The sequence below is a fragment of the Alosa pseudoharengus genome, unplaced genomic scaffold (assembly GCF_046254945.1).
Source record: "Alosa pseudoharengus isolate Yale_2024_CS ecotype anadromous, Long Island Sound unplaced genomic scaffold, YU_APseudo_1.1 YU_APseudo_1.1_scf_13, whole genome shotgun sequence".
Taxonomy (NCBI): Eukaryota; Metazoa; Chordata; class Actinopteri; order Clupeiformes; family Clupeidae; genus Alosa; species Alosa pseudoharengus.
In genome coordinates, this window is record NW_027468598.1 from 25394710 (window position 1) to 25408381 (window position 13672).

The 13672-nt window shown below is 37.1% G+C and overlaps 1 protein-coding gene across 1 annotated transcript; it reads right to left on the minus strand.

The window, feature by feature from the left end:
* Positions 1-10955: 10955 nt before the first annotated feature.
* LOC143121361 (olfactory receptor 1D2-like) lies at positions 10956-12620 on the minus strand. Its single transcript, XM_076281721.1, has 2 exons — positions 12042-12620; positions 10956-11036 (listed from the first exon to the last, which is right to left on the minus strand). The coding sequence occupies exons 1-2, from the start codon at positions 12618-12620 to the stop codon at positions 10956-10958; spliced, it is 660 nt and encodes a 219-aa protein (XP_076137836.1).
* Between the last annotated feature and the right edge of the window lie 1052 nt (positions 12621-13672).

Consider the following 13672-nt stretch of genomic DNA (forward strand, 5'->3'; position numbering starts at 1 on the left):
GTCTTAGACACATAAGAGAACAGCTGAAAGGCTGAACTCTTTGCCCCTCATACCAAACCATTGCCAAACCATTAGGGAACCATACCATAGAGATAGCTCTGTGTTTTCTAACAGTGTTTAAACTGATATGTCCGTGTTCCTGATAGAAGGTTTTTGAATACATAGCTCTACAAGAGCAATGATGACAAATAGAATGAGTTTGTTAACTTTTTTATTCATATCAGTTCTCTCCACCAAGGACCATGTTATTCCTATGAACACTTCCACTGTTCATGAGGCACTTGTCTAAAATGTTTAGTACGGCATAAAACACTAACTGTTATGACCAAAACTGTATGTCTTTCATCTGAAATTGTATCATTTTCATATCCATGCACATAAGCATGGAGGTTAAATACATTTGATGCAAAGTATGAAAATGGCCAAATGCTATTTATAAACCTGTTGGAGTACAATTACCAAGAATACATAAACAAAACAAAAAAAAAAACTTTCACAAATGTGACAGATACTGTGAAAGAGATGGACTGTTTCAAATGGAGTTTTTGATTTGGCAAAAATAAAGAAACAACGTAACTGAAATGTCTCTTCCATTTTTGTTCCACTATTAATAAAAAGGAAAAACACATCACCAGACATAATTTCACTGCATTTCTTACTTCCAGTAACTATATGCATGTGACAATAAACTTCCTTGTATCCTTTTATTCTACATACACATTTACTGTATTCATAAATATAAAAACACACTATATAAAAAATGATGTAGAACAGAAAGCTGACCAATCACTCCCACCTGTCCAGCATTCTTGAATGCTGCCTCATGAAAAGATCATGAAGGTTCTACAGCAGGCAGAAGAACAAGTATGGCCAACTTTATCTGAGACAATTCATTTTCAAAACTTACTTCCTGAGAAAGTGCAGCAGTGGTGTCCAAAATAAATATCCAGTGCTCACAAAAAACCAAGCTCAAGTCCCACCTGAGGTCCATCGACCCCATCCCCCTTCCTCTCCCCTAACCCCCCTGTTAAATCCCCACCATCTTATCAATACAAAAAACTAGAAAAGGCCACAAAATAAATCTTAAAGGTACTGGTTTTAATAAAGCAAAACCCTCTCAGCAGAAATATTTGACCAGCTAAAGCATAATGACAGCCAATGTATCCTAATTTATGGAATTAACAAGGTGGAAGCAAAGAACTCCACAACACAAAATAAAGTGGAGTTTCCTCTGCCAAATTAATTAATTCTGTATCGGTACACCACGGAAATTGGACTAATTTAATATGATTTTTTTTTTTGTTTTGAAATTAATTTTCTTTTTACTTTTTATTTGTAAATTTTAGGGCTGTCAATCGATTAAAAAAAATGAATCGAATTAATTACATACTCTGTGATTAATTAATCTAAATTAATCGCATATATAATGTTGGCTGTGAAAGTATTTTAAATATTTAAATTCAAATGAATCATTGAATATTCAGCATTAGTGACTTTAAAGTTCAAAAACTATTTTATTATTATTTTCACTGTTCAAATAATGGCCATAATAATCTATGATATGACCTAATATGCTGAGGAAATAAATTCAAAAGTGCTTCGGGAAGAAGTTTTTTTCACATACAAGGCATTTCAGGCCACAGATATAACCTAGGGTACCACAATGAAAATAAATTAACACTCCCCTCAATGTCAACACTATTTCTTTGCATTGATGTGCGACTTTAGAGTTGACGAACTCCGGTGATATGCAAATTCCTTGCTGCAGACATTGCAGAGGACTTTATTTTAATCAACACGTTATTTGTATCAACACCATCAGGCCATTTTTTAAAAGTAAATGTTCCAATTAATGATCCAGGCAGCACATTTTCTTCTTTTCTTCTCTCTCTTTCATTTTACAGTTTAATTTTTACTGACTAGAACGGCTCGGGGTCAAAGGTCATACGGAATCGATTAATCTGCACTTTTTTTTTTAATCAGTTATTTTTTCTCAAATTAATTAATCGAAATTAATCAGTTATTTTGACAGCCCTAGTTAATTTGTTTTTTGTCTGTCTTGTATGTCTTGGTGTCACGGGTACGCTGGCGAATACGCCGCTCCATCCGGCATCTTTTGTCTTTTTGTTATGTGTCTTGTTTGTGGAGCGCTTTGGGTTGCACTCTGTGCATGTTAAATGCGCTTTAAAGGAATATGCCACCCCTAGGTGAAATTGGGTCACTCCCCGCAGTCCCTAGAGTTGGATGAGTGAGCCAAAGTGTTTTATAGCCGACCCAGCCATTGTCCTAATCTAGAAACGGCCCGGTTAGCTTTAGCTGAGCGTAGTCGCTGTAATCCGGCGATTCCAGCATGTCGTTGCAAAAGTGAATCAAATAAAAGATTTTTTATAATTATTTCTCATAACCTGTACATTCACATCGAGTACAAATATCAATGCAAATTAACACGAAGGGATTTACTAGACCAATTTAGATTTGGAACTATTTTCGGGCATAGCACCGGCAAAGCACCGCTGCCAGGCGCAAAGACACTTTACTTTACACTTTACTTTTCTCTTTTTTACACAATGTAGCAAAACAATTCTAAAGAATTCCTCATGGGTTTTTTTCTGACCATTAGAATAATTGGACATTGGACACCCTGAAAAGGTGCAACACTAGGATGGGTAAAAATGGCAGATTTCAGAAGTAGTTAGAGCGACATCACTGAGAAAGCATAGTCGTCCTGTCCAGCATGTCTTCTGCTGCTGACATAAGGTATGTAAAAAGTGTGCATAGGGAGAAAGAACACTCTCCTTTCTTTTGTAAAATAAATACTGGAATATAAAAATGTTGACCTATGTCTTTTAGGAAAGTCCAGCAACCATGAACGGATCATCCTTTGTTTTCACTTTCACAGTCTATGGGGAGATTGGCCCAGTCAAGGACATATACTTTGCCATTATTTTCGTAACTTATGTTGTGTCTGTGGTAACCAACATTGTTCTTATGGCTTTAATTTACTTGGACACATCGCTCCATAAACCAATGTTCATATTTTTGTTTAGCGTAATATTAAATGGTTTGATTTGTTAGCACCGCTGTTTGGCCAAAAGTGATGAGTCACCTTGCAACTGATATTCACTCAGTCTCATATGAACTTTGCTTAACTCAGACTTTTTTCTCTACTGCCTATGGAGCTTGTAACTTCATGATGTTGACAGTCATGGCCTATGACAGATATGTGTCCATTTTCCAGCCATTGCTTTACCACACTTTAATGACCCCTCAGAAGGTGAGGGTGCTTGTGGTTGTGGGTAACCTCCTCCCTGCTGTACTTGTGTTCGTTCAGATATGCCTGATATCAAGAATACCCTTGTTTGCATTGGTCCTGTGGTCATACTTAAAAATAATTGTTTTGACTTCAAAGCTGTCAGCTGATGCACGAAGAAAAACCTTTGCAACATGCACTCCACACATCATCATTTTCCTTAATTTTACCTTGTCCTCCTTGTTTTCTTTGATTTATAACCGTATTGATCCCACCAATCTACCAAAAGAGGGTCCAATATTTGTATCAGTATTGTACATCATTGTACCCCCACTGTTGCACCCCGTAATTTATGGCATGAAGAACAAGGAAATTAAAAGTAGTCTCTCAAAAATCACAGGAGCTGTTTTTCCACTCCGCGGACATAATTTGCAACTGAAGAGGTCGACTGTTATAACATATTCATAATCGTCAGAAGTTCGCAAGCCAGTCAAATACTTGAGGAAATAATGAGCTTTTAGCTTGTCTTTGTTCACAAAAAGCTGAATTAAGATGTAGACCACTAGGAAATAGACCACTATGACTTCAGCCCCTGGTCCACTGATAGAGTATACATAATTAGATCCTCATTCATTATCTTTCTAAAGAAAATCATATGCAGAATCCAAATGCATGTTGCACTGCTGCTGGTACACACTTTTGCTAAAACACGATCCCCCCCCCCCCCCCACGACGGTCTGTTTTCACTTTTCAATTGAAGTTCAATTCTGCATTCTGCAGCATTATGAGGAGCCACGTAATAATAAAACAATATAAACAATACATTGATTGATTGAGATGTGATTGCAACGTGTCTCTGTGTCAGTCACAACAGGTTCTCCTCCAACCACACTCACTCCTCACTACACTCACCTGCATGCTTATGGCATTTAGTGGCATTGTTAAAAAATCAAATGACCTAATAAAGGGGAAAATAACAATGAAATAATAAATGAACAATAAAACAATGCCATCTATATAGTTATGATGAGGTGTTTGAACAAAACAAAAATTGAAATTGAAATAAAACATTTTCCATAACAACAACCACATTAAAAGTACATAAAGGGATATTATAAAGATGGATTTGATTCCAGGGCCATAGTGTTTTGAAAAAAGATGTTTTTAATCTGATTTCAACAAGTGCCTTCTTCCCTCACATGTAATGGAAGGACATACCAAAGGTAATGTGCACTTGTTCTTTGAGGACTGATTTTTTCTTGAGAGATGGGATGACCAAGAGACCAGAGACCAGCATCAAAAGAGGGAATAGGGCATACAGGTGTCTATCGGTCAATAAGCTCAGTTAAATAAGGTTGTACAAGTCCATTTAATGTCTAATAAGTTAAAAGAACTTTAAAATCAGCTCTGGGTTGTACCGGTAACCAGTGAAGAGAAAGTAAAACAGGTGTTATATGATTACATTTCTTAATTTTAGTCACTGTGTGACATACTAATTTTTTATCATCACCTCTGACACAGAACTCAGAGAACAGAACACAATCAGAACTCGACAACAGAACAGACGTACTGATTGAATACATCACATCGAAGCCAACCTGTTAAGCTGATAACAGTCTCACGGTCGCTTCTCCACTACGTCACATCTATGAAACTCCCGCCCTGCGTCCTGATTGGCTGAACCATAAGGTCGTTTGCAGAAATCACTCTCAATGGAAGAGGTCCCAGATGGATGTGAGTGAAGCTAGGCGGAGCTAAGCGGAACGAAATTCATCTGGCGAGGGTCAGGTTACCTCACAATGGCCTCTTTTAACAGTAGTCTTGCTGTCTGCAATTCTGGACAAATGACAACACAGGGCATGACAATCATGGGGTTTTAAGACATCCTCCTTCCTCAGCTCTTTTATATCTGTGTCTTGTTAGTTAAGAACCCTCCCATGTGTACCAGGAGTGCCATGCCTATGAGCCGTGTCAGTTTAAAAGGAAATGATGCAATATGAACATACTTAAGACTTTTTCATTTTGTAAATAGACACAAATTTCTGAGTACAGAAGCATAGAAACGAGTGCCCATATTCACCCAGAAACAAACCCTGGAGTAAGCATCTGATTTGCAGAGGTCATACAGTATAATCATGCATATAAATATTCAACCTAACAGCATACAAACACCTATAGCACAAACAAACCTTTCATGACTGGATTATTATAATATACATTAGGGCTGTCAGCGTTAACGCATTAAAGTGTAACTCCGGAGTAAATAAAAAGGGTCTATTTACGGTAGTTAACAACTTCAAACTTTTGATTGAGAGCAAAATTATGTTAATTGGTGGCAAGGTGCCACATCCCTATTTTATACCTTTAACAATGCTTCTGTGGTAGTGTGGTGGGGGTTTCTACAGACAGACCGAAGTAAACTTTGAAAGTGTACAGATAGGTTATAACAAGACCTGTATCTGTAGGAAGAAAATTCCATGGCTTCCTGGTCTGGTATCGTCAAATCAGGGATACTAGAATACCTACTCTCAGTACATGCCGCCACCTGGGCAAATTACTGTAGGCCCCAGATGAAATTGGGGTTACCAATGTGGGCCCTACATGACATCCATAAAGTGCCCATCATCAGCCCATCTGAGCAGATTACTGTAGGCCCCAGATGGGTTAAACTCGGGTTACACATGTGAGCCCTACATGACACCTAAGTGCATATCATCAGCTCACCATGTAGGCCCACCATGGAAACCAAGAATAAATTTAGCCAGGCCTCATCTGGGCTACCTAACTGGGCCCACTTGTCAGCCCACAAATGATCTTCATGGGCCCCAGATGGGTCAAGCTTAGGTTACCCATGTGGGCCCTACATGAAGGCCATAATAGAGGGAGAGCAGATAGCTAACAAACGTTCAGAAAAAGTCCTGTTGGCAAATTTGAGGAAAAGTCGGTAAAGGGGCTATTTCACACAATTTGAGGGTGCTGAATTCAAATATTTTGTTTACCAAGCTCAATTTTGAGTTTTAAGCTTGCTAATTAGCATAATTAGCATAATTTACATACTTTTTGGTTTTGCCATCAGATATCATAGGAATTGCAAATAATAAGGCATTAATATACTCTTTATGTATCAGATATGTTGTAGGACAGGACAGGAATTACCCCAATGACCCTCAAGAAGCAAATGAAAATAAGCTACAACTAAAATATAAATTGAAATAATAGCTAAAATTCAGTATGACGTTTAGAAACAAAATAGATTCCTTGATAATAAATTGATAGAATAGTAGGTGACTGCTCATTTTTCTGTAAAAAAGTACTTTGTCACTAACTATTATGAACAGTTGTCAGTCTTTACAGAGAATTTACACTGTATTTTACTTTTTTACTGTAAAGGCGACTGTGCTTGCCTAGTTAAAACAATGCACTGGTGCTCTTTCCTATATTTCAAATTCTAGCCATGCAGAAAGTTTGAGGAGTGCTGAAGAGTGCTAGAGATTACATTATTTGCAAAAAATGTATGGTTATGGTTATGGTATTTTGCAGATGCCTTTGTAAAAAGCGACACACAAATACAAAAACAACATAATATTTAAAATATAACAGGGAACAGATTAGAATGTTGGTCAAACTATAATAAGGAGGATAGCAATAATAAACAACAATGTCAATTCAATCAATAGCCTAATAAAATAAGCCATGAAAATGAGGGAAAAAGCAATAATAAACAATAATGTCCATTCAATCAATAATATAAAAAAAACAATGACATTGTAAGACTATATTGAGGAGAATATCAATAATAAATAATAATGTTACATTAATCAACAGCCTAATGGAAATAAAACAATATTATACAAACCATAACGCATAAGAAGCACTTAAAGAACTAAGTGCATGTTGAACAGGAATGTCTTTAGACCCCTCTTAAACAACCCAAAACTACCACAGGAACGGAGAGCACTGGGCAACTCATTTCACCATCATGGAACCACTGAGGAAAAGAGTCTTGAATTAGACCTAGTGTTTATGACTGGTCGACATAACAGACGCTCATCAGAAGACCGCAGTAGGCGGTTGGGGATGTATGCCTTGATTATTGAATTAAAATAACTAGGAGCAGATCCAGTCAGTGTCCTATAGGCCAAAGTGAGAGATTTAAATTTAATTCTGGCTACTATAGGGAGCCAATGGAGAGTAACTAGGAGACAAGTTACATGTGTCCTCTTAGGCTGATTGAAGACCAGGCGTGCTCCAGCATTCTGAATCAGCTGTAATGATCTTATTACACAAGCGGGTAAGCCAACTAATAGTGAATTACAATAGTCCAGCTTGGAGATGACCATGGTTTAAACAAGAAGTGTGGAATCTTGTGTTAGATAAGGTCTGATCTTCCTAATGTTGTAAAGCATAAACTGACATGATTTTGCAATAGAAGCTACATGCTCAGAGAAGTTAAGTCGGTCATCAATTACAACGCCCAAGTTACGTGACAATCTAGTTGGGGTCAGTGAAGTTGAGTCAAGCTGGATGTTAATCTGTTGGGCAATAGCTGTTTTAGCTGGAAACACCAAAACAATTTAGACAAGATATCCTTCATAGTGCAACAAAAAGAAACATTCTCCAGTGCATCATTACTGCATATGATGCAGAAAGGGAAGTGGACCTAGGACAAATCCTTAGCTATGAACTGATTAATGTACCTGTACTGTAGCTATTGCAGATACCGATGGTTATTTGTGAAGTGGAAATAAGTCTATCCTCACTCAAGTGCTGTCTAGCAATGTGGAATGCCCATAGTGATCACTGCAAAAACTGCTCATTCAACACTGGTAATAGATGCTCAAGATCTAGTTATGTCTTTAGGACACCCATCTGACTGCAGCACATTTAAGAATTATGCAGGAAAGTTTGTAAGAAACTTTTGTATTGTTATTTGGTATTTGTTATGTGGTAGCAAATTATGTTAATTATCAAAGAAATAGACCTAATGTAGGAATGCACACAGATATTGCAACAGATAATGGTGTAGGCCTATCTGATTAAGACCTGAGTGGTTGAAACATACTTATTAAATTACACTGGGAGTACTAATTTGATCACTGACCTTGATCTAGCCTACTTTGGCTATTTAAAGGTAATTTATTGCCAAAACACCACACAATATAAATGAGCTATAACAAACAATAAAGGACTTAATCACACACAAAATACTATTTTACTGACTACAAAAATAATAATTATGTAGGAAGTTTAAGTTTAAAACCCAGAATTGACCAAAAGTGCACCAAATTCAACACAAATGACTCAATACACTTGGAGGAGGCCTGCGTCCTTTCTTTTCCAGATATTTTAGGATTTGGATATCGTTTCAGTATCGAGTATCAAGATATTTATGGCAGGTATTATATCGAAGTCATAATTTTGGTTTCGTGACAACACTATGCCAGAGCCACTGTTTTCTAGATGTCGAGGATCGGAGGCTCTACCACCAACAAGTGATGCTGTTCAATGGCATATTAGAAGAGCACATTATCAATCTCTAGTATGGAGGCAAGCACACATACCAAATCCAGTGTTACTAGAAGTAAAATGTTTTTTACTTGTCGGTTGTTGCTGACGGTAGATGCAGTTCTGCATTAGGCTTATTCCCGCTATCTAAGTTCATATGTACTGTAGGATATATTCTGAGTTGAAGGTTATTTGTGCAACTTGTTATTGTGATGAAATGCATTAAACACCACATGAGTGACTCACTATGTAAGCAATAAAAATATGGTTGTGTTTGGATTAGAATTTCCGAGTTTATTACATGTTAACTGTAATCATGTTCCCATTAAATACATTAATAAACTATAGTATGGTTTCTTTAATGCTCAAACATGTATTTAGTGAACACTTTTATTTGGTTTTAGTGATTACATTTGAAAACAACCCAATTTAGGAAAAATAAGCAAAGAAAAACGCTATTTTATGTTAAAATGCTGATTATGTGGCTTAGAACTCATAATTGAGCTTGGTAAACAAAATATTCAGAATCAGCACCCTCAAATTAGGTAAAAGGGTGGTTTACCAACTTTTCCTCAAATTTGCCGTCAGGAGTTCTCTTCTGTGAAGCTGCTCTCCCTCTATAAAGGACCCATCATCAGCCCACCTGGGCTAACCCAAGTAGGGCCACCATGGAACCTGTACTTGCCAACAAGGGTTTCTCCACCAAGTACTACTGTAAGTAATGTTTTGATAGGGAATCAACTAATTACTAACAACCCCCATTACCCCCCCCCCCACACACACACACACACACACACACCATTACCTCTCTCACAACACACACATACACCAGTACACCATACAACCCCACCCCCTCACACACATACATTCAGAAACTGCACACAAACACACGCATGAACACGCACACATACTCATGATGAGCGAGCACACATGCACACAGAAGCAAACACACATACACAGACACTCACTCACTTACATGAGTTGGAAGAGTAGGGGATGGAGTAGGACATGGAGCCAAAATGTTGAGGATACAGTAGATTAATTATTCGTCAAATCTGTTATTGCGATATTGGAGTGAAACTCTCATTTTTAATAAAAAACAATAATATGATTAAAATCCATGAAATTATTGTTTTATACATGCCGTGTGGTGGCTAGTTTGAGGTTGGGATGTAGAGATAAGACACAAAATTATGGGAAATGCCAACTCTGTTATCGTAAATTCTGTTAATGGACTGCACAGATTAATAAGAACAGAGTTGATGATGACCAACAGAGTCATATGTGTTCAATAGCATTAAAGCAATTGAATTAAGTGTCAACTCTGTTTAAGATTTTGCTCTTAAAATGCTGATTACATATGTATTCTTGTTTTAAATGTATATCAGAAGATGTATTTTTATCACAGGTTTTTAAAAAATATATACAGTGGAGGAAATAATTATTTGATCCCTTACTGATTTTGATAGTTTGCCCACTGACAAGAAAATGAATGGTCTATAATTTTATTGGTAGGTTCATTTTAACAATGAAAGACAGAATATCAAAAAGAAAATCCAGAAAATCACATTTAATAATATAGAAATTATTTTGCATTTCATTAAATGAAATAAGTAGTTGATTCCCTATCAAAACATTACTTAGTACTTGGTGGAGAAACCCTTGTTGGCAAGTACAGGTCAGACGTTTCTTGTAGTTGATTACCAGGTTTGCATACATCTCAGGAGGAATTTTGGACCACTCCTCTGCAGATCCTCTCCAAATCTTTAAGGTTTTGAGGCTTCAGTTCCCTCCACAGATTTTCTATAGGATTAAGGTCCAGAGACTGGCTAGGCCACTCCATGACCTTAATCAAAGTCCTTTTAGGCAAGCCCCTCCACTCGGCGGCCATATTGCAACGCTTTTTGGGCACTTATTAGGCATCTATTTCGGCAGAAATGTGCATGCGCAAGGCTTCACGACACCAATCTTGCTCCAGCGGCGAGATCACAATACATGATTAGATGCATGTAGATGTCTTCACAACACACCACATTACTGGCTCAATGTATTCACAACACAGCACGATTGGCTCAATGTATTCACATGTCAACATTTTGCCGCAAAAGGGCTGGGATATGTGAAGACAACTGCCATATTGGCATTACAAATTAACCCCATGCATTTCTATGGAGGATTTTTTAAATGCTGTGTCTCCTCATTAGAAAGTCTCTGCCTTAATGTGCTTCTTCTTGAGACACTCTTTTGTTGCCTTGGCTGTATGTTTTGGGTCATTGTCGTGCTGGAAGACCCATCCACAACCCATTTTCAGTGACCTGGCTTAGAGTAGTACTGCCACGATTAGTTGACGACCATGAACTGAATTTGTCTTGTTAATAGTAGTTAATAAATGTTAATTAATAATATTAATAATAATAATAATAATTCATATAATTATTTTGCATAGTACCATTTATTCACAAAATTCAGCTGATATGGACAAATAATATATTATGTATTCAATATATGGACAAAGTACATAATTGAAGACAATTTTATGACTTGTTATATTGGAAGGTAAAAATATAGGACAATACAACGTCAATTTGATGACAATACATTATGTAAGCTCTTATATAAATATGGCCAACTTCGCTTTGTCATTCATAACCTCTGTTGTCCAAAGTAGGCCTAGGCTATATTAATTTCACATTGTGAGTATAAACTGATTTCAAATCATGATTGAGTAAAATGAGTAAATATAGTAACTAATAGTGATGGTAGATAAATAGTAGAAGAAAATCAAAAGCAATAGTAAATAAATAATAGTGAAAAAATATGTATTTAAAGTCACAGTGTGTCCACACAACTAATAGAGCCTTTCTTATATTTAATTTAAGAGCAGGATATTCAAACCAGGACATGGTTCATCAAACAACAATCATGTATTATTTCTAAGATAACGTGCTTTGAGTTTACAACTTTGTCCACATAGTACTTTTCGAATCCTTGGAAGTTGAAGGCCATAAATTAATGGGTTTAATAGTGGGGGAAGAATCAGAAATTGTATAGCCAATGCGTTACGCACACCAATTGAAAGATCTACTGAACCATCCCAGCTGTAAAATACATCAAACAATGCAGTCATGATATATATGACCATAACTACAATATGAGGCACACAAGTTTTACTGAACTTTGTTCTAGCTTCACTGGATGACATACAAACCTTGACAATATGAGCATAAGAAATCAAAGTTAAAACAAACTGTATAAGATATACTGAAATAACCACCATACTCCATACCTGGTTGGCTTTTGCTCGATAACACCCCAACATTACCATTGAAGCATTGTCACAGAATAGTTTATAGATGTGTGATCCACAAAAGGGTATTCTAGAAGTAAGGAGTGTACCTATTGCTGCTGACAAGAGAGGATAAGACCAGGCTAATACAAGCAACTTCAACACAGCACGTGGAGTTACAATGTTGTGGTATTGCAGTGGTCTGCAAATTGCCACATAGCGGTCATAACACATCACTGTTAAAATAGTCATTTCACACAGCGCAGAGCTGTAAATCACATACGTTTGAATCATGCACCAACTGTAGCTTATTATGTGAATATCAGATTGCAAGTCCAGCAAAAATTTAGGGTAAAAACCAACAGTCCCATAGAGTCCATTTGCACACAGACTGCAGATGAAAATGTACATGGGCTCATGGAGACTTCTATCCACTGTCACAATAAAGATCAAAGTTAAGTTGACTATAATAATGAGGATGTAAAGGACAAACACCAACAAGAAGTACAGAGGCTTGTAAACTCCTGAGTCCTGCAGCCCAGAAAGAATAAAGAATTTAAAAGTAGATAAGTTCCCCATTACTTCAGGCTTGTTTCACATGTAGCATCCACATTCAATAATATACCAAGTAGCATTTTATATTGTAAGACATAAAATTATCTTTGATCAGTTATATTCACATATTGATGTTTGAAGCTGTATCTGACAGTTGCAGTTCAGTGCCTACCTTTTGTTTTATGGTGAACACAGAGCATGGCTAATTTATACCTTAACCTCTACCTTAGAGACCAACCATATTTGGGTTTCCCCTGATGAACACAGTGAAACACCACTGAAAGTACATATCATGATTATAGTAACCTAAATGATCCCGGTAATACGATTCAAATGTGCTGGATTTTTCTCTAAACCTACCACCAATGTTGGACAGAACTCAAAATTCCCCTGTCCTCCATGCACAGTAACAAAACTAAAGGTCAACAGAACAGCATTCATATGCCATAGTGCCATAAAAGGTGTGTGACTCCTTTAAGACAATCATTTGGTGTGAGTTATGGAGCTATCCAACTTGATCTTACTATTGCCTACATCATCTGATTTGAATATTTATAGATATCTAGGCTATATTTAACATTTATTTTTATTTGGCCTGTTATGAAATCATGCATTGACCAATTTAAACACAGCTCAGTTTTAAGAAACTTAAATGCATAGCATTTTGTGAAAATAAATCATTACGGCTACATTGACAAACTCTTAACCATGAGCTATATGTTCTCTGATTCTAATATTTACAGATATCTAGGTGATGTACTGTAAGCACAGCTCAGTTTTAAGAAATATGTAAAGCACAAAGTTGGAGACCCCAGATGGGGCCCATTTGTCATCCATAACCAACCCACATGGGTGTGTTACCTGGGCCTCCAACCACCCCAACACAGATACACAATTATACCCCCCCCCACACACAAACACACACACACACACAGGTACAACCCCCATTACCCCCCCCCACACACACACACACACACACACACCCACACTATTACCCCTCTCCCAACACACACATACACCAGTACACCATACAACCCCACCCCCCCACACACATACACCATACACCCCCCCCCCCC

What these genes read in the sequence shown, in the direction of transcription:
- LOC143121361 (XM_076281721.1), bottom strand. Translation starts at nt 12,620, where the DNA reads ATGGGGAACTTATCTACTTTTAAATTCTTTATTCTTTCTGGGCTGCAG. An exon ending in ATCGAGCAAAAGCCAACCAG is followed by an intron (nt 11,037 to 12,041) that starts GTATGGAGTATG and finishes TGGGTCTTCCAG; the next exon opens with CACGACAATGACCCAAAACA.